At 45.1% G+C, this 21,750-nt stretch overlaps 1 protein-coding gene across 1 annotated transcript in view; it reads right to left on the bottom strand.

Annotated features, from left to right (window-relative positions):
* fbxo41 (F-box protein 41) overlaps nucleotides 1–21,473 on the bottom strand; it is a 246,259-nt gene extending 224,786 nt beyond the window's left edge. Inside the window, exons 1-2 of the mRNA XM_067978195.1 lie at nucleotides 21,363–21,473; nucleotides 6,222–7,187 (exon numbers count right to left, since the gene is read on the bottom strand). Of these exons, the coding sequence (XP_067834296.1) occupies nucleotides 6,222–6,937 (716 nt within the window). The 5' untranslated portion in view covers nucleotides 6,938–7,187; nucleotides 21,363–21,473. The remainder of the gene's footprint in view (nucleotides 1–6,221; nucleotides 7,188–21,362) is intronic.
* Between the last annotated feature and the right edge of the window lie 277 nt (nucleotides 21,474–21,750).

Raw genomic sequence — 21,750 nt, 5'->3', positions numbered from 1 at the left:
GCTGTTAAGGGAGTTCCAGGATTTTGACCCAGCGACGATGAAGGAACGGCGATATATTTCCAAGTTGGGGTGGTGTGTGACTTGGAGGGGAACGTGCAGGTGGTGTTGTCTCCATGTGCCTGCTGCTCTTGTCCTTCAAGTTTGTGGAGATGCCGGTGATGGACTGGGGTTGACAATTGTAAACAATTTTACAACACCAAGTTATAGTCCAACAATTTTATTTTAAAATCCACAAGCTTTCAGAGGCTTCCTCCTTCCTCAGGTGAATGTGGAAATGATGGTAGAGGTCGCAGGTTTGGGAGGTGCTGTCGAAGAAGCCTTGGCGAGTTGCTGCAGTGCATCCTGTGGATGGGACACACTGCAGCCACTGTGCGCCGGTGGTGAAGGGAGTGAATGTTTAGGGTGGTGGAAGGGGTGCCAATCAAGCGGGCTGCTTTGTCCTGGATGGTGTCAAGCTTCTTGAGTGTTGTTGGAGCTGCACTCATCCAGGCAAGTGGAGAGTATTCAATCACATTCCTGACTTGTGCCCTTGTCAATGGTGGAAAGGCTTTGGGGAGTGAGGAGGTGAGTCACTCACCGCAGAATACCCAGCCTCTGACCTGCTCTTGTAGCCACAGTATTTATATAGCTGGTCCAGTTAAGTTTCTGGTCAATGGTGACCCCCAGGATGTTGATGGTGGGGGATTTGGCGATGGTAATGGCGTTGAATGTCAAGGGGAGGTGGTTGGACTCTCTCTTGTTGGAGATGGTCATTGCCTGGCACTTGTCTGGCACAAATGTTACTTGCCACTTATCAGCCCAAGCCTGGATGTTGTCCAGGTGCACAAGAACATAGGAACAGGAGTAGGCCATTCAGCCCCTCGTGCCTGCTCCGCCATTTGATAAGATCATCGCTGATCTGTGATCTAACTCCATGTACCTGCCTTTGGCCCATATCCCTTAATACCTTTGGTTGCCAAAAAGCTATCTATCTCAGATTTAAATTTAGCAATTGAGCTAGTATCAATTGCCGTTTGCGGAAAAGAGTTCCAAACTTCTACAACCCTTGGTATGTAGAAATGTTTTCTAATCTCGCTCCTGAAAGGTCTGGCTCTAATTTTTAGACTGTGCCCCCTACTCCGAGAATCCCCAACCAGCGGAAATAGTTTCTCTCTATCAACCCTATCTGTTCCCCTTAATATCTTATAAACTTCGATCAGATCACCCCTTAACCTTCGAAACTCCAGAGAATACAACCCCAATTTGTGTAATCTCTCCTCGTAACTTAACCCTTGAAGTCCGGTTATCATTCCAGTAAACCTACGCTGCACTCCCTCCAAGGCCAATATGTCCTTCCGAAGGTGCAGTGCCCAGAACTGCTCACAGTACTCCAGGTGCGGTCTAACCATAGCTGCAGCATAACTTCTGCCCCCTTGTACTCTAGATATGAAGGCCAGAACTCCAATTGCCTTCTTGATTATTTTCTGCACCTGTTCATGACATTTCAATGACCTGAACCCCTAAGTCCCTTTGGACATCCACTGTTTGTGGATTGCTGCACGCAGGCTCGGACTGCTTCATTATTTGAGGGGTTGCGAATGGAACTGAACACTGCAATCATCAGCGAACATCCCCATTTCTGACCTGATGATGGAGGGAAGGTCATTGATGAAGCAGCTGAAGATAGTTGGGCCTAGGACACTGCCCTGAGGAACTCCTGCAGCAATGCCCTGGGGCTGAGATGATTGGCCTCCAACAACCACTACCATCTTCCTTTGTGCTAGGTATGACTCCAGCCACTGGAGAGTTTCCCCCCAATTCCCATTGACTTCAATTTTACTGGGGCTCCTTGGTGCCACACTCGGTCAAATGCTGCCTTGATGTCAAGGGCAGTCACTATCACCTCACCTCTGGAATTCAGCTCTTTTGTCCATGTTTGGACCAAGGCTGTAATGAGGTCTGGAGCCGAGTGGTCCTGGCAGAACCCAAACTGAGCATCAGTGAGCAGGTTATTGGTGAGTAAGTGCCGCTTGATAGCACTGTCGACGACACCTTCCATCACTTTGCTGATGATTGAGAGTAGACTAATGGTGCGGTAATTGGCCGGATTGGATTTGTCCTGCTTTTTGTGGACAGGACATACCTGGGCATTTTTCCACATTGTCAGGTAGATGCCAGTGTTGTAGTTGTACTGGAACAGCTTGGCTAGAGGCGCAGCTAGTTCTGGAGCACAAGTCTTCAGCACTACAGCCGGGATGTTGTCGGGGCCCATCGCCTTTGCTGTATCCAGTGCACTCAGCCGTTTCTTGATATCACGTGGAGTGAATCGAATTGGCTGAAGACTGACTTCTGTGATGGTGGGGATATCGGGAGGAGGCCAAGATGGATCATCCACTCGGCACTTCTGGCTGAAGATGGTTCCAAACGCTTCATCCTTGCCTTTTGCACTCACGTGCTGGACTCCGCCATCATTGAGGATGGGGATGTTTGCAGAGCCTCCTCCTCCCGTTAGTTGTTTAATTGTCCACCACCGTTCACGACTGGATGTGGCAGGACTGCAGAGCTTTGATCTGATCCATTGGTTGTGGAATCGCTTAGCTCTGTCTGTAGCATGTTGCTTCCACTGTTTAGCATGCATGTAGTCCTGAATTGTAGCTTCACCAGGTTGGCACCTCATTTTTAGGTACACCTGGTGCTGCTCCTGGCATGCTCTTCTACACTCCTCATTGAACCAGGGTTGATCCCCTGGCTTGTTGGTAATGGTAGAGTGAGGAATATGCCGGGCCATGAGGTTACAGATTGTGTTGGAATACAATTCTGCTGCTGCTGATGGCCCACAGCGCCTCATGGATGCCCAGTTTTGAGCTGCTAGATCTGTTCTGAATCTATCCCATTTAGCACGGTGGTAGTGCCACACAACACGTTGGATGGTGTCCTCAGTGCGAAGACGGGACTTTGTCTCCACGAGGACTGTGCGGTTGTCACTCCTACCAATACATTTGCGACAAGTAGATTGGTGAGGACGAGGTCAAGTGAGTTTTTCCCCTCGTGTTGGTTCGCTCACCACCTGCCGCAGGCCCAGTCTGGCAGCTATGTCCTTCAGGACTCAGCCAGCTCGGTCAGTAGTGGTGCTACCGAGCCACTCTTGGTGATGGACGTTGAAGTCCCCCACCCAGAGTACATTCTGTGCCCTTGCTACCCTCAGTGCTTCCTCCAAGTGGTGCTCAACATGGAGGAGGACTGATTCATCAGCTGAGGAAAGGCGGTCGGTGGTAATCAGCAGGAGGTTTCCTTGCCCATGTTTGACCTGATGCCATGAGATTTCATGGGGTCCAGAGTCAATGTTGAGGACTCCCAGGGCCACTCCCTCCTGACTGTATACCACTGTACCACCACCTCTGCCGGTGGGACAGGACATACCCAGGGATGGTGATGGAAGAGTCTGGGATGTTGGCTGAAAGGTATGATTCTGTGAGTATTTTTATGTCAGACTGTTGCTTGACTAGTCTGTGGGACAGCTCTCCCAATTTTGGCACAAGTCCCCAGATGTTAGTGAAGAGAACTTTGCAGGGTCGACTGGGCTTGGTTTGCCTTTGTCGTGTCCAGTGGTCTGATGCCGGGTGGTCCGTCCGGTTTCATTCTTATTGTGACTTTTTTTAGCGAGATTGTACAACTGAGTGTCTTGCTCGGCCATTTCAGAGGGCAATTAAGAGTCAACCACATTGCTGTGGGTCTGGAGTCACACTTAGGCCAGACCGGGTAAGGACGGCAGGTTTCCTTCCCTAAAAGGACATTAGTGAACCAGATGGGTTTTTCCGACGATCCCGCAGTTTCATGGCCACCATTACTGATACTAGTATTTTAATTCCAGAGTTTTATTTAATTAATTGAATTTAATTAATTGAATTTAAATTCGCCAGCTGACTCCGGTTTATTAGTCCGGGCCTCTGGATTACTAGTCCAGTAACATAACCACTATGCTACCATACCCTGTTTAAAGTTTAAAGCCCTATCTACCTCCCTAGCTATTCGATTCGCTGGAACTCTGGTCCCAGCATGGTTCAGGTATCGTCCATCCCAACGGAACATCTCTCTCTCTTTCCTCAGTACTGGTGCCAGTGTCCCATGAATCGAAACCCACTTCTCCCACACCAATTTTTGAGCCACGCATTCATCTCCCTGATCTTATTTACCCTATGCCAAGAATATACTTGCCTTAGAGACGTGCAACGAAGGTTCACTAGATTAATTCCTGGGATGAGAGGGTTGTCCTATGAAGAGAGGTTGAGTAGAATGGACCTTTACTCTCTGGAGTTTAGAAGAATGAGAGGTGATCTCATTGAAACAAATAAGATAATGAGGGGGCTTGACAGAGTAGATGCTGAGAGATTGTTGCCCCTGGGTAGAGAATCTCGAACTAGGGGGCATAGTCGCAGGATATGGGGTCGGCCATTCAAAACTGAGATGAGGAGGAACTTCTTCATGCAGAGTTGTGAATCTTTGGAATTCTCTGCCCCAGAGGGTTGTGGATGCTCAGTCATTGAATATATTCAAGACTGAGATGGATAGATTTTTGGACTCTAGGGGAATTAAGGGATATGGGGATCGGATGGGAAAGTGGAGTTGAGCTCAAAGATCAGCCATGATCTTACTGAATGACGGAGCAGGCTGGAGGGATGTTCTTTGATATGGGAGGGGTGCCAGAGGACTGGAAGATTGCAAATATTATACCCCTGCTCAAGAAAGGGGAGAGGGATAAATCCAGCAACTACAGGCCAGTCAGCCTAACGTCGGTGTTGGGAAAGCTTTGACACACAATAATCTGGGACAAAATTAATTAGCTCTTGGTAAAATACGGGTTGGTAAATGAAAGCCAACATGGATTTGTTGAAGGCAAATCGTGTTTGACTAACTTGACTGAGTTCTTTGATGAAGGAACGGAGAGGGTTGATGTGAATATAAACTTTCAAAAGGCGTTTGATAAAGTACCACATAATAGAATTGTTTGCAAAACTGAAGCCCATGGGAATAAAGGGGCAGTGCCAGTGCCGAAATTGGCTGAGGAACAGAAAGCAGAGAGTAGTGGTGAACGACTGTATTCAGTGTTGCCCAGGGTTTGATATTAGGACCATTGCTCTTTTTGATATATATTAATGACCTGGACTTGGGTATACAGGGCATAAATGCAAAGTTTGCAGATGACACAATACTCGGAAATATAGTAAACGGTGTGGAAGATAGTAACAGAATTCAGGAGGGCATAGACAGACCAGTGAAATGGGAAACACATGACAGATGAAATTTAATGCAGAGAAGTATGAAGTGATGGTAGGAAGAATGAGACGAGGCAATATAAACTAAATGGTACGATTTTAAAAGGGGGTGCAGGAAGAGAGAGACCTGAGGGAGTATGTACACAAATCTTTGAAGGTGGCAGGACAAGTTGAGAAGGCTGTTAAAAAGGCATACAGGATCCTGGGCTTTATTAATAGAGGCATAGAGTACAAAAGCAAGGCAGTTATGCTAAACCTTTATAAAACACTGGTTAGGCCCCAGCTGGAGTGTTGTGGCCAATTCTGGGCACTGCACTATAGGAAGGATGTCAAGGCCTTGAAGAGGATGCAGAGGAGATTTACCAGAATGAAACCTGGGATGCAGGACTTCAGTTATGTATAGAGACTAGAGAAGCTGCGATTATTCTCCCTACAGCAGTTGAAGGTTAAGGGGATATTTGATGGAAGTGTTCAAAATCATGAGGGGTTTTGGTAGAGCAAAGAAGAAACTGTTTCCTGTGGCAGACTGTTTTCCTGTGTAACCAGAGGAAACAGATTTAAGGTAATTGGCAAAAGAACCGAAGGTGACATGAGAAAAAAAAATTACACAGCAAGTTGTGATGATCCGGAATGCGCTGCCTGAAAGGGCGGTGGAAGCAGATTCAATAGTAACTTTCAAAAGGGAATTGGATAAATACTTGAAGGGAAAAAATTGCAGGGTTATGGGGAAAGAGCAGGGGAATGGGACTAAATGGGTAAGTGCTAGCACAGGCACATTGGGCCGAATGGCAGCCTCCTGTGCTGTATCATTCCAAGATTCCATGATAAAAGGAGGCGCACAATATATGCAAGACTTTTATAGATGATTACAAGAAACACATGCAGCCACTTGGCACAAGCCCATTACTACTGATTTGGGAATCCATATTCACCATTCTTAATATTACTGATCACAGCAGATATACTTACTGCTGCTTCCTGGCTAGCTCCTGGTCCTTCTGCACCAAATCTTGCTTCAATGTAGCCAGCATCTCTACGCTTACGTCGACCTGGCGCGATAACTCCGAGGCCTTTTCTTCAAGATCTTGCTTTTCTCGACTCAACTTCATGCTTTCCTGCTTAGCTTTCTCCAACTCAGAGCTCTTTTTCTCAAGTTCTGTCTGAAGCTTGTCTACCCGGGCTGTGATCTTCTGCTCCACCTCCTCCGACAACTTCTCCAGGCGTTCATTCAAGTCTAATTTTTCAAGGGCTTGGATCTTTAATCTAGCCAGCCCTTCCTCGTAAACAGCATCCACCGCTGCCGCAGCCAGAGCAGCAGGAGGAGTTGATGGGGTCATCGCCTTTCTCATGAGTATTTCGTTTACCGGAACCTCAACCTCAGGCAAGTAACAGGTGGAACCAAGTGATAATTCCTCCCCACACTGTAAATCATACAAATATCTCTGCTCTTTGCTCCTGAACGAGGTGCTTTCAAAGATTTCTTTACGGGAAGCAGGTATCAGAATTGACTTGTCAGCTCCTGAAGAAAGAACACTGGCATCACAGATGCTGTTGGATTTAGAAAGGACATAAAGCGTCTCATATGTATGATTGTATTCCAGATGAGCTCGCAATGAAGACAGACTCCTGAAACGCTTGTGTTCCCCACACCTTGGACAGCGGTAGGGTAGGTCCAAAGAGGCCATTCCTCAAAGAGGCCCACGACATGGACTTCCACTGCACTGCTCACTGCATGGATCACTTCTCATACTGAATTATTGTGGGCATATATCTTCAGAGGTAAAACACAAAATGACAGTGCAGAGTGAAGTTTATGTGACATCATGGTACGGACAATGTAACTTTCCTCCAATTCAAGATGTCAGTTCTTTCAGATCAGCACATGAGTTTTCACAAACTTTACTGACCTCAAGGCATTAAAAGGAGCTGTACCTGCTGAGAGAGAGAGACAAAACAGCTAACATATAACCAACCACAAATCTTGAATCAACTTTGAAGTCTCAGGCAATCAATGCTGAAAATTAGTACCAGCTACAGATCAGGTCACACTGTCCTCAGCACAAAGTGACCAGCAGGGATCACAGTAACACTCTGCTAACCCATCAAGCTTAGGCACTTCTCGGGACAAACAGCAATTCTGCTTTCTGATTAATCATTGGCAAATCTCCCATGATCCTGCACATGGTAATTGAGAAGATACCATGTTTTATAGGGACAGGAACATCGTACCAACTAAAATACACTATTATTTTGCTGCTAAATTGTAGGTGTGTTTGATGAGAACCGAATTGTATTTTGTAAATGGTTGATTCCCTGTAGCATTGCTCGAAGTGAGTGAAGTCCAAGTGTAAACTTCATGTAAAAAAAGGCTTAAGATGGCAAGGGATAATTGGATCAGGACATGAAGACTTATTTCAGTCCACATTTTAAAGTCAAACATTCTGTATTTATGTCCTGTGTATAAAAAGTGTACAAATCGGTACAAAGTAAATATTTACATATAATGTGCAATGAAATGATGTGATGAACTGAAGACCCAAAGTGGAAGTATTTAAGTTTACAGCGTATACGGATCTTATAATACTGAGTCAGTCCACTGCTATCACAATGGGCTCAGCTCTTGGAACCTCTAGGTTCCACGTTAAAATATCAATGAGTCAGAGCTGAAAATGAGAGATTACTTACTGTAGGTCATTTTTTCCTTATTCTAACAGTGAAATTCAATCTCAAGATAAAAACAGGAATCCCACAGGAAACAGATCCCTTAAATTCTCATTTCAGGTCAGGTAATCTTCTCCCACCTTTACCAACTTGCAGTCTCACTTCATTTAGATCTTTAGTCCTTTCTCTGCAGCAGCAAATACAATGACGAAGCATAAGCATGCAGATTTTTTTTTAAATTCATTTTTGAGCATTTAGTGCCCACCCCTAATTGCCGAGAAGGAGGTGAGACACCTGCTGCTTGAACCGCTGCAATCCAATTATATTACAAAGCGATATCGGAGATGTGTTCAAAATGATCGAAGAATGGGACTGGTAGACGGAAGCAGTCTATTTCTAGTAGTGGAGGGTCCAGAACGAGGGACCAGAGATACAAGATTGAATGTAAGAGATCAGAACAGAGTAGGAGAACCCATTTCACACAGAGGGTTGTGAGGCTGTGGGATTCACATCCAGGGTTAGTAGTTGAGGCAGAAACAATATCAACACTGAAGATTAGATTGGTGAGGTGGATGGAAGAGAAGGGGTTGAAGGGATCTGGAAACCGAGCGGGTATGTAGAATCATAGGTTACAGAATGGAAGGACGCCATTCAGCGCCACCGCTATGCAAGAGCAATCCAGAGAGTCCCACTCCCCCGCCATATCCCCGAAGCTCTGCAAATTTTTTAGTTTCAAGTACTTATCCAGTTCCCTTTTGAAGGCCATGATTGAATCTGCCTCCACCACCCCTTCGGGCAGTGCATTCCAGATCCTAACCGCTCGCTGTGTAAAAAAGTTTTTCCTCATTTCTCCTTTGGTTCTTATGCCAATCACCTTAAATCTATGTCCTCTGGTTCTTGACCCTTCCGCCAACGTGAAAAGTTTCTCTCTATCGACTCTGTCCAGACTCTTGATGATTTTGAATACATCCATCAAATCTCCTCTCAACCTTCTCTGTTCCAAGGAGAACATTCCCAGCTTACATAGAAACAGAAAATGGGCGCAGGAGTAGGCCATTCAGCCCTTCAAGCCTGCTAGTCATAGACATAGAGTTATACAGCACGGATAGAGGCCCTTCGGCCTCTATTCGTGCTGTATAACTCTATGTCTATATGCTCCGCCATTCAATATGATCATGGCTGATCCCTCCCCATACCCCTTGATGCCTTTTGTGTCTAGAAATCTATCTCGCTCCTTCTTAAATATATTCAGTGACTTGGCCTCCACAGCCTGCTGTGAGAGAATTCCACAGGTTCACCACCCTCTGAGTAAAGAAATTTCTCATCTCAGTCCTAAATGTCCTAACCCGTATCCTGAGACTGTGACCCCTCGTTCTGGACCCCGCCCCCCCAGCCAGGGGAAACTTCCTCCCTACATCCAGTCTGTCGAGCCCCGTCAGAATTTTATATGTTTCAGTGAGATCCCCTCTCATTCTTCTAAACTCGAGTGAATACAGGCCGAGTCGACCCAATCTCTCCTCATATGACAATCCTGCCATCCCAGGGATCAGTCTGGTGAACCTTCGCTGCACTCCCTCCATGGCAAGTATATCCTTTCTTAGGTCAGGAGACCAAAACTGCACACAATACTCCAGGTGTGGTCTCACCAGGGCCCTGTATAAATGCAGTGAGACATCCTTGCTCCTATACTCAAATCCTCTTGCAATGAAGGCCAACATACCATTTACCTTCCGACTGCTTGCTGCACCTGCATGTTTGCTTTCAGTGACTGGTGTACAAGGACACCCAGGTCCCTTTCGACATCAACGTTTCCCAATCTATCACCACTTAAATAACACTGCGTCTTTCGAGGAACATAGGAACAGAAGTAGGCCATTCAGCCCCTCGTGCCTGCTCCGCCATTTGATAAGATCATCGCTGATCTGTGATCTAACTCCATATACCTGCCTTTGGCCCATATCCCTTAGTACCTTTGGTTGCCAAAAAGCTATCTATCTCACATTTAAATTTAGCAATTGAGCTAGTATCAATTGCCGTTTGTGGAAGAGAGTTCCAAACTTCTACCACCCTTTGTGTGTAGAAATGTTTTCTAATCTCGCTCCTGAAAGGTCTGGTTCTAATTTTTAGACTGTGCCCCCTACTCCTAAAATCCCCAACCAGCGGAAAAAGTTTCTCTCTATCCACCCTATCTGTTCCCCTTAATATCTTATAAACTTCAATCAGATCACCCCTTAACCTTCGAAACTCCAAAGAATACAACCCCAATTTGTGTAATCTCTCCTCATAACTTAACCCATGAAGTCCGGGTATCATTCTAGTAAACCTGCGCTGCACTCCCTCCAAGGCCAATATGTCCTTCCGAAGGTGCGGTGCCCAGAACTGCTCACAGTACTCCAGGTGCGGTCTAACCAGGGTTTTGTATAGCTGCAGCATTACTTCTGCCCCCTTGTACTCCAGTCCTCGAGATATAAAGGCCAGCATTCCATTATCCTTATTGATTATTTTCTGCACCTGTTCATGACGCTTCAATGATCGATGTACCTGAAGCCCGAGGTCCCTTTGGACATCCACTGTTTTTAACTTTTTACCATTTAGAAAGTACCCTGTTCTATCCTTTCTTGATCCAAAGTGGATGACCTCACATTTGTCTACATTGAATTCCATTTGCCACAGTTTTGCCCATTCACCTAATCTATCAATATCCCTTTGTAATTTTATGTTTTCATCTACACTGCTTACAATGCTACCAATCTTTGTGTCATCGGCAAACTTAGATATAAGACTTTCTATGCCTTCATCTAAGTCGTTAATAATTATTGTGAATAATTGAGGCCCCAAGACAGATCCCTGCGGGACTCCACTAGTCACATCCTGCCAATGTGAGTACCTTCCCATTATCCCTACTCTCTGTCGCCTTTCCCTCAGCCAACTTCCTAACCAAGTCCATACTTTTCCCTCCATTCCATGGGCTTCTATCTTAGCTAACAGTCTCTTATGTGGGATCTTATCAAATGCCTTCTGGAAGTCCATATAAATAACATCCATTGACATTCCCCTGTCCACTACTTTAGTCACCTCTTCAAAAAATTCAATCAGGTTTGTCAGGCACGACCTACCTTTCACAAATCCATGCTGGCTCTCCCTGATTAACTGAAAATTCTCAAGGTGTTCAGTCACCCTATCCCAGGGTTTTAAAGGAAGTATTATAGACTCCAGCATTTTCCCAACAACAGATGTTAGCCTAACTGGTCTATAATTCCCCTGTTTCCCCCTCTCTCTTTTCTTAAAAAGCGGAGTGACGTGTGCAATTTTGCAATCCAGAGGGACAGTTCCTGAATCCAGAGAACTTTGAAAGATTAGAGTTCGGGCATCTGCAATGTGCTCACCTATTTCCTTTAAAACCCTGGGATGGAAACCATCTGGTCCTGGGGATTTGTCACTCTTTAGTGCTATTATTTTCTTCATTACTGTTGCTTTACTTATGTTAATTTTATCGAATCCCTGTCCCCGATTCAATATTAGTTTTCTTGGGATGTCCGGCATGCTATCCTCTTTTTCTGCTGTAAATACGGAATTAAAATAATTGTTCAACATGTCCGCCATTTCCCCATTATCATTGACAATATCCCCACTTTCAGTTTTTAAGGGGCCAACACTGCTCCTGACCACCCTCTTTTTCCTAATGTAACTATAAAAGTTCTTTGTATTGGTTTTGATATCCCTTGCAAGTTTCTTTTCATACTCTCTTTTTGTAGCTCTTGCTATCTGTTTTATGACCCTCTGTTGATCTTTGTATCTTTCCCATTTGCCAGGATCTGTGCCATTTTTTGCCTTTTTGTATGCCCTTTCCTTATGTCTTATACTCTCCCTTACCTCTTTAGTTGTCCATGGCTGTTTTTTTTGGCAAGTCGAGTTCTTGCCCCTCAGGGGTATAAACCGGTTCTGTATCACGTTAAATGTTTCTTTAAACATTTCCCACTGATCATCAGTCGTTTTACCCATTAACAGATTTGCCCAGTTTACTGTGGACAGTCTCTGTCTCATCCCATTGAAGTCAGCCTTACCCAAGTCTAGAATCTTAGCGGCTGACTCACTTTTTTCCCTTTCAAACACGACATTGAACTTGATCATGTGATGATCGCTATTGGATAGATGTTCGCGCACAGTTAAGCTGTTAACTAAATCTGGTTCATTACTCAAACTTTCTGTTTTTCCTTCCGAAGTGGATAACTTCACATTTATCCACATTATACTGCATCTGCCATGTATTTGCCCACTCACTCAACTTGTCTAAATCGCCTTGAAGCCTCTTTGCATCCTTCTCACAACTCACGATCTCACCTACTTTTGTGTCGTCAGCAAACTTGGAAATATTACATTTGGTTCCCTCATCCAAATCATTGATATATATTGTGAATAGCTGGGGCCCAAGCACTGATCCCTGCAGTACCCCACTGGTCACTGCCTGTCACCCCAAAAAAGACCCATTTTTTCCTATTCTGTTTGCTGTCTGTTGACCAATTTTCAATCCCTGCCAGTATATTACCACCAATCCCATGTGCTTTAATTTTGCACACTAATCTCTTATGTGGGACTTTATCAAAGTTCTTCTGAAAATCCAAGTACACCACATCCACTGGTGCTCCCTTATCTATTCTACATCCTCAAAAAACTCCAGTAGGTTTGTCAAACATGATTTCCCTTTCATAAATCCATGTTGACTTTGTCTAATCCCATTGATATTTTCTAAGTGTCCTGTTATCACATCCTTTATAATAGACTCTAGCATTTTCCCTACTACTGATGTTAGGCTAACCGGTCTGTCGTTCCCTGTTTTCTCTCGCCCTCCTTTTTTAAATAGTGGAGTTACATTTGCCACCCTCCAATCTGCAGGAACTATTCCATAATCTATAGGATTTTTCAAGATGACAACTAATGCATCCACTATTTCCATGGCTACCTCTTTTAGTACTCTGGGATGCAGATCATCAGGTCCTGGGGATTTATCGGCTTTCAGTCCCATTAATTTCTCCAGCACTTTTTTTTAAACTGATACTAATTTCCTTTAATTCCTCCTTCTCACTAGTCCCTTGGTTCCCTACCATTTCTGGGAAGTTATTTGTGTTCTCTTCCATGAAGACAGAACCAGAGTATTTGTTTAATTGCTCTGCCATTTCCCTGTTCCCCATTATAAATTCTCCCATTTCTGACTGTAAGGGACCTACATTTGTCTTCACTAATCTTTCTTTTTACATACTTGGAGAAGCTTTTACAGTCCACTTTTATGTTCCTTGCAAGTTTACTCTCATACTCTATTCTTCCCCTTTTAGTCAATCTCTTGGTCCTTTTTTTAACTGAATTCTAAACTGCTCCCAATCCTCAGACTTGCTACTTTTTCTGGCAACTTGATATGACTCCTCCATGATCGAATACTATCTTTAATTTCTTTTGTTAGCCATAGTTGGGCCGCTTTTCTTTTTGTGTTTTTGCGCCAGAAAGGAAGGTATAATTCATGCATCCGATCCTTAAATGTTAGCCATTGCCTATCCACCATCATGCCTTTTAATGAAGCTTCCCAATCTGTCATAGCCAATTCACTCCTCGATTTATGAGGATGTTGTCAGGACTGGAGAATTTTAGCTATGATGACAGATTGGATAGGCTGGGGTTGTTTTCCTTGGAACAGAGGAGGCTGAGGGATGATTTGATTGAGGTGTACAAAATTATGAGGGGCCTAGACAGAGTGGATAGGAAGGACCTATTTGCCTTGGCGGAGGGGTCAATAACCAGGGGGGCATAGAATTGAAGTGATTGGTAGAAGGATTAGCACGGAAATAAGGAAAAGACTTTTCACCCGGAGGGTGGTGGGGTCTGGAACTCACTGCCTGAAAGGGTGGTAGAGGCAGAAATCCCCAACTCATTAAAAAAATCCCTGGATGTTCACCTGAAGAGCTATGACCTGTCGGACTACAGACCAAATACAGGTAAGTGGCTCGTTTCTCAGCCGGCGTGCAGACGATAGGCCGAATTGACTCCTTCTGTGCGTAAATTTTCTACAATTCTTTGAGTATGAGAATAGACTGGCGGCCAACATAAAAGGGAATCCAAAAGTCTTCCACAGCTCTGTAAACAGTAAACAAGTAGTAAGAGGAGGGTTGAGGCCTATTAGGGACCATAAAGGAGATCTACTCATGGAGGCAGAGTGGATGGCCGAGATACTAAATGAGTACTTTGCATCTGTCTTTACCAAGGAAGAAGATGCTGCCAGAGTCTCAGTAAAGGAAGATATAGTTGAGATACTGGATGAGCTAAAAATTGATAAAGATGAGGTACTTGAAGGGCTAGCTGTGCTTAAAGCAGATAAGTCACCCGGTCCAGATGGGATGCATGCTCGGTTGCGAGGGAAGGGTGGAAATTGCAGAGGTACTGGCCATAATCTTCCACACAGGGATGGTGCCAGAGGACTGGAGAATTGCAAATATTATACCCTTGTACTAAAAAGGGTGCAAGGATAAACCCAGCAACTACAGGCCAGTCAGTTTAACCTCAGTGGTGGGAAAACTTTTAGAAACAATAGTCCGGGACAGAATTAACAGTCACTTGGACGAGTGTGGATTGATTGGGGAAATCCAGCACCAATTTATTCAAGGCAAATCGTGTTTAACTAACCTGATGGAGTTTCTTGACGAGTAACAGGGAGGGTAGATGAGGACAATGCAGTTGATGTGGTGTATATGGACTTTCAAAAGGCGTTTGATAAGGTGCCGCATGGTGGGCTTGTCATCAAGATTGAAGCCCATGGAATAAGGGGACAGTAGCAACATGGATACAGAATTGGCTTAGGGACAGAAAACAGGGGGTAGTGGTAAATGGTTGTTTTTCAGACTGGAGGGAGGGGTACAGTGGTGTTCCCCAGGGGTCAGTGTCATAGAGTCATACAGCACGGATAGAGGCCCTTCGGCCCATCGTGTCCGCGCCGGCCATCAGCCCTGTCTACTCTAATCCCATATTCCAGCATTTGGTCCGTAGCCTTGTATGCTATGGCATTTCAAGTGCTCATCCAAATGCTTCTTGAATGTTGTGAGGGTTCCTGCCTCCACAACCCTTTCAGACAGTGAGTTCCAGACTCCAACCACCCTCTGGGTGAAAAAGTTCTTTCTAAAATCCCCTCTAAACCTCCCGCCTTTTACCTTGAATCTATGTCCCCTTGTTATAGAACCCTCAACGAAGGGAAAAAGCTCCTTAGTATCCATCCTATCTGTGCCCCTCATAATTTTGTACACCTCAATCATACTGCATACAGTTTTGGTCTCCATACTTAAGAAAAGACATACTTGCTCTCGAGGCAGTACAAAGAAGGTTCACTCGGTTAATCCCGGGGATGAGGGGGCGGACATATGAGGAGAGGTTGAGTAGATTGGGACTCTACTCATTGGAGTTCAGAAGAATGAGAGGCGATCTTATTGAAACATATAAGATTGTGAAGGGTCTTGATCGGGTGGATGCGGTAAGGATGTTCCCAAAGATGGGTGAAACTAGAACTAGGGGGCATAATCTTAGAATAAGGGGCTGCTCTTTCAAAACTGAGATGAGGAGAAACTTCTTCACTCAGAGGGTGGTAGGTCTGTGGAATTTGCTGCCCCAGGAAGCTGTGGAAGCTACATCATTAGATAAATTTAAAACAGAAATAGACAGTTTCCTAGAAGTAAAGGGAATTAGGGGTTATGGGGAGCGGGCAGGAAATTGGACATGAAGCTGAGTTCGGATCGGTCAATGCCCTGTGGGTGGCGGAGAGGGCCCAGGGGCTATGTGGCCGGGTCCTGCTCCGACTTCTTGTGTTCTTTAGATTTGTGGTTGGGATCAGATCAGCCATGATCTTATTGAATGGCGGAGCAGGCTCGAGGGGCCGATTGGCCTACTCCTGCTCCAATTTCTTATGTTCTTATGTTCTTATGTCCCCCCTCAGCCTCCTCTGCTCCAAGGAAAACAAACCCAATCTTCCCAGTCTCTCTTCATAGCTGAAGCGCTCCAGCCCTGGTAACATCCTGGTGAATCTCCTCTGCACCCTCTCCAAAGCGATCACATCCTTCCTGTAGTGTGGCGACCAGAACTGCACACAGTACTCCAGCTGTGGCCTAACCAGTGTTTTATACAGCTCCATCATAACCTCCTTGCTCTTATATTCTATGCCTCGGCTAATAAAGGCAAGTATCCCATATGCCTTCTTTACCACCTTATCTACCTGTTCCGCCGCCTTCAGGGATCTGTGAACTTGCACACCAAGATCCCTCTGACCCTCTGTCTTGCCTAGGGTCCTCCCATTCATTGTGTATTCCCTTGCCAGTGCTGGGACTATTGCTTTTCTTGATATATATCAATCACTTGGACTTGGGTGTACAGGGCACAATTTCCAAATCTGCAGATGTCACAAAACTTGGAACGGTAGTAAACAGTGAGAAGGATAGTGACAGTCTTCAAGAGGATATAGATACTCTGGTGGCATGGACGGACAGGTGGCAGATGAAATTTAATGCAGAAAAATGTGAAGTGATACGTTTCGGTAGGAAGAACGAGGAAAGGCAATATAAACTAGAGGGTACAACTCTAAAAGGGGTACAGGAACACAGAGATTTAGGGGTATACGTGCACAAATCGTTGAAGGTGGCAGGGCAGGTTGAGAAAGTGGTTAAAAAAGCATACGGGATCTTGGGCTTTATAAATAGAGGCAAAGAGTACAATAGAATGGAAGTCATGATGAACCTTTATAAAACACTGGTTCGGCCACAACTGGAGTATTGTGTCCAGTTCTGGGCACCACCCTTCAAGAAAGATGTGAAGGCCTTAGAGAGGGTGCAGAGGAGATTTACTGGAATGATTCCAGGGTTGAGAGGCTTTAGTTACATGGATAGACTGGAGAAACTGGGGTTATTCTTGGAACAGAGACGGTTGCGATGAGATTTGATAGAGGTATTCAAATTCATGAAGGGTCCAGATAGAGAGAAACTGTTCCCATTGGCGGAAGGGTCAAGAACCAGAGGACACAGATTTAAGGTAATTGGCAAAAGAACCAAAGGTGACATGAGGAAGAACTTCTTTACCCAGCGAGTGGTTATGATCTGGAATGCACTGCCCGAGGGGGTGGTGGAGACAGATTCAATCATGGCCTTCAAAAGGAAACTGGATAATACTTGAAAGGAAAAAATCTGCAGGGCTACGGGGATAGGGTGGGGGCGTGGGACTAGCTGGATTGCTCCTGCATTGAACTGACGTGGACTTGATGGGTCAAATGGCCTCCTTCCATGCTGTAACCTTTCTTTGATTCTCGATTGGATAGGCTGGGGTTGTTTTCTTTGGAACAAGGGAGGCTGAGGGGAGATTTAATTGAGGTGTATAAAATTATGAGGGGACTAGATAGAGTGGATAGGGAGGAAGCTGCGCAGAAAATTTTTCACCCAGAGGATGATGGGGTTAGGGTAGTGGGGTTAGTGCTAGAAAATGGGATTAAGCTGGATAGCTCTTTTTCTGCCGGCAAGTACACGATGGGCTGAACGGCCTCCTTCTGTGCCGTAACTTTCTATGGTCCTATTTTCCAGCTCTTGGTCCGTAGCCCTGTAGGTTACGGCACTTCAAGTTCACATCCAGGTTCCTTTTTAAATGAGTTGAGGGTCTCAGGCAGTGAGTTCCATGCCCCACCACCCTTTGGGTGAAAAAAAATCTTCACCTCAACTCCCCTCTAATCCTTCTACCAATTATCTCTGCCCCCTAGTTACTGACCTCTCTGCTAAAGGAAATAAGTACTCCCTATCCACTTTATCTAGGCCCCTCATAATTTTATATACTTCAATTAAATCTCCCCTCAGCCTTCTCTGTTCCAAAGAAAACAACCCCAGCCTATCCAATCTTTCCTCAGAGCTAAAATTCTTCAGTCCTGGCAACATCCTCTTAAATCTCCTCTGTACCCTCTCTAATGCAATCACATCCTTCCTGTAATGTGGTGACCAGAACTGTACAGTCCTCAAACTGTGGACTAACTTGCATTTTATACAGTTCCAGCATAACCTCCCTGTTTTTATATTCTATGCCTCGGCTAATAAAGGAAAGTATTCCATATGCCTTTTTAACCACCTTATCCACCTGTCCTGCTACCTTCTGGGATCTGTGGACATGCACTCCAAGGTCCCTCACTTCCTGTACACCTCTCAGTATCCTCCCATTTATTGTGTATTCCCATGCCTTGTTTGATCTCCCCAAATGCATTATCTCACTCTTCTCTGGATTGAATTCCATTTGCCACTTTTCTGCCCACCTGACCAGTCCATTGATATCACCCTGCAGCTTTCCTCCTCACTATCAACCACACGGCCAATTTTTGTATCTTCCGCAAACTTCTTAATCATGCCCCCTACATTTAAGTCTATATCATTGATATATGCCACAAAAAATAAGGGACCCAGTACTGAGCCCTGCAGAACCCCACTGGAAACAGCCTTCCAGTCACAAAAACACCTGTCAACCATTGCCCTTTGCTTCCTGCCACGGAGTCAATTTTGAATCCAACTAGCCACTTTACCTTGTATCCCATGGGCTTTTACTTTTCAGACCAGTCTGCCATGTGGAACCTTGTCAAAAGCATTGCTGAAATCCACGTAGACTCCATCAAACGTACTACCCTCATCAACACTCCTTGTTGCCTCCTCAAAAAAAGTCAATCAAGTTAACCAGGAACAACCTTCCCTTAACAAATCCGTGCTGACTGTCCTTGATTAATGAGTGCTTTTCCAAATGACGATTTATCCTGTCCCTCAGAATTTTTTCCAATAATTTGCCCACCACCGAGGTTAGACTGACTGGCCTGGAATTACTCGGTCTCTCCCTTTTTAAACAACAGTATGATAGGATTGGGAAATGATGGTCAGAGCCTCCGCTATTTCCTCCCTGGCTTCTTTTAACAGCCTGGGATACATTTCATCCGGGCCAGGTGATTTATCCACTTTCAAAGATGCTAAAACCCTTAATAGTTCCTCTCTCACTATGTTTATCCCAATCCAATATTTCACACTCCTCCACCTTAACTATAACGTCTGCACTGTCCCCCTCTTGTGAAGACAGACGCAAAATATTCATTAAAAACCATACACACATCTTCCGCCTCCAGACATAGGTTACCTTTTTGGTCTCTAATAGGCCCTACTCTTTCCTTGGTTATCCTCTTGCTCTTTATGTATTTATAAAACATCTTTGGGTTTTCCTTGATTTTACTTGCCAATATTTTTACATGCCTTCTCTTTGTTTTCCTGTTTTCTTTTCAATTCACCCCTGCACTTTCTATACTTCCGTAGGCTTTCTGCAGTATTCTGCTCTCATTATCTGACATAAGCTTCCCTTTCTCGCCTTATCCTACCCTGTATGATTATACTCAATTATATTGACAGGATTTTCTCACGTACCTAAGCCCAGTAATCGATTATACTCAATATACTCAATCATAGAAAGGTTACAGCACGGAAGGAGGCCATCTGGCCCATCGAGTCCACGTTGGCTCTCTGCAAGAGCAATCCAGCTAGTCCCACTCCCCGGCTCTTTCCCCTTAGCCCTGCAAATCTTTTCCTTTCAAGTTCTTATCCAGCTCCCTTTTGAAGGCCATGATTGAATCTCCCTCCACCACCCCCCAGGCAGTGCATTCCAGATCATAACCACTCGCTGTGGAAAAAAGTTTTTCCTCATGTCACCTTTGGCTCTTTTGACAATCACCTTAAATCTATGTCCTCTGGTCCTTGACCCTTCCACCAATGGGAACAGTTTCGCTCTATCTACTGTGTCTAAACCCTTCATGATTTTGAAATCCTCGATCAAATCTCCTCGCAACCGTCTCTGTTCCAAGGAGAACAACCCCAACTTCTCCAGTCTATCCATGTAACTAAAGTCCCTCATCGCTGAAATCATTCCAGTAAATCTCTTCTGCACCCTCTCGAAGGCCTTCACATCTTTCCTAAAGTGCGGTGCCCAGGACTGGACATAACACTCCAGTTGTGGCCGAACCAGTGTTTTATAAAAGGTTCATCATGACTTCCATACTTTTGTACTCTATGCCACTATTTATAAAGCCCAGGATCCCATATGCTTTTTTTAAACCACTTTCTCAGCCTGCCCTGCCACCTTCAACGATTTGTGCACATATACCCCCAGATCTCTCTGTTCCTGTACCCCTTTTAGAGTTGTGCCCTCTAGTTTATATTGACTCGCTTCATTCTTCCTACCGAAATGTATCACCTTGCATTTTTCTGCATTAAATTTTATCTGCCACATGTCCGCCCATGCCACCAGCCTGTTTACATCCTCTTGAAGTCTATCACTATCCTCCTCACTGTTCACTACCCTTCCAAGTTTTGTGTTATCTGCAAATTTTGAAATTGTGCCCTGTATACCCAAATCCAAGTCATTAATATATATCAAGAAAAGCAGAAGTCCCAGCACTGACCCCTGGGGAACACCACTGTACACCTCCCTCCAGTCCGAAAAACAACCGTTCACCACTGCTCTCTGTTTCCTGTCATTCAGCCAATTCTGTATCCATGTTGCTACTGCCCCCTTTATTCTATGGGCTGCAATCTTGATGATAAGCCTATCATGCGGCACTTTATCAAACACCTTTTGAAAGTCCATATACATCACATCAACTGCATTGCCCTCATCGACCCTCTTTGTTACCTCATCAAAAAACTCTATCAGGTTAGTTAAACACGATTTGCCTTTAATAAATCCGTGCTGGCTTTCCCTAATCAATCCACCCTCGTCCAAGTGACTGTTAATTCTGACCCAGATTTATCGTTTCTAAAAGTTTCCCCTCCATCAAGGTTAAACTGACTGGCCTGTAGTTGCTGGGTTTATCCTTACACCCTTTTTTGAACAAGGGTGTAACATTTGCAATTCTCCAGTCCTCTGGCATCACCCCCGTATCTACGGATGTTTGGAAGATTATGGCCAGTACCTCCGCAATTTCCATCCTTACTTCGCTCAGAAACCTGGGATGCATCCCATCCGGACCGGGTGATTTATCTGCTTTAAGTACAGCCAGCCTTTCCAGTACCTCCTCTTCATCAATTATTAGCCCATCCAGTATCTCAACTGTAGACTCTGGCACCATCTTCTTCCTTGGTGAAGACAGGTGTAAAATACCCATTCAGTCCCTCGACCATCCCCTCTGCCTCCATCTCCTTCATGGTCCCACCTGACAAAATACCTCACCTGCCTGAGCCCAGTAATCGATTATTCTCGATATTTTATGACGGGATTTCTCACCTGCCTGAGCCCAGTAATCGATTATTCTCGATATTTTATGACGCGATTTCTCACCTGCCTGAGCCCAGTAATCGATTATTCTCGATATTTTATGACGGGATTTCTCACCTGCCTGAGCCCAGTAATCGATTATTCTCGATATTCTCTCACCTGCCGATTCTATTTTTGTCTCTTCTTCAACCCGCGGAGCGGACTGAGAATCAACTTCCGGCCGCTCACCGGAAGTCTGCCTCTGCGGCGGATATTGACAGCGGAGGCCGCCAATCAGCGGGCGGATCCGCGCTGATGGACAGCGGGCTGGACCAATGGGCGCGGAGCGGAGTCAGGGGGTTGGTCGGCAGAGCTTCAGGAGCGAGGACAGAAATGTCGGTTATTTAATGAATGGATCCGCGGCTCCGGACATTTTCACACTCCCGGTGGCTGTGGGGAGTGCCGCTATTGGCATTGACCGATTGATTGGAACCGGGAAATGTTCGGGAAAAGAAATGGAGCTTTGCTGATTTGATTGGCAGCTGTTCGGTCCAATGACCCGCCCACC

The sequence above is a fragment of the Heptranchias perlo genome, chromosome 1 (genome assembly GCF_035084215.1).
Source record: "Heptranchias perlo isolate sHepPer1 chromosome 1, sHepPer1.hap1, whole genome shotgun sequence".
Classification (NCBI taxonomy): domain Eukaryota; kingdom Metazoa; phylum Chordata; class Chondrichthyes; order Hexanchiformes; family Hexanchidae; genus Heptranchias; species Heptranchias perlo.
The sequence above is the reverse complement of the archived record's forward strand: the minus strand, read 5'-3'. Positions and strand labels throughout refer to the sequence as shown.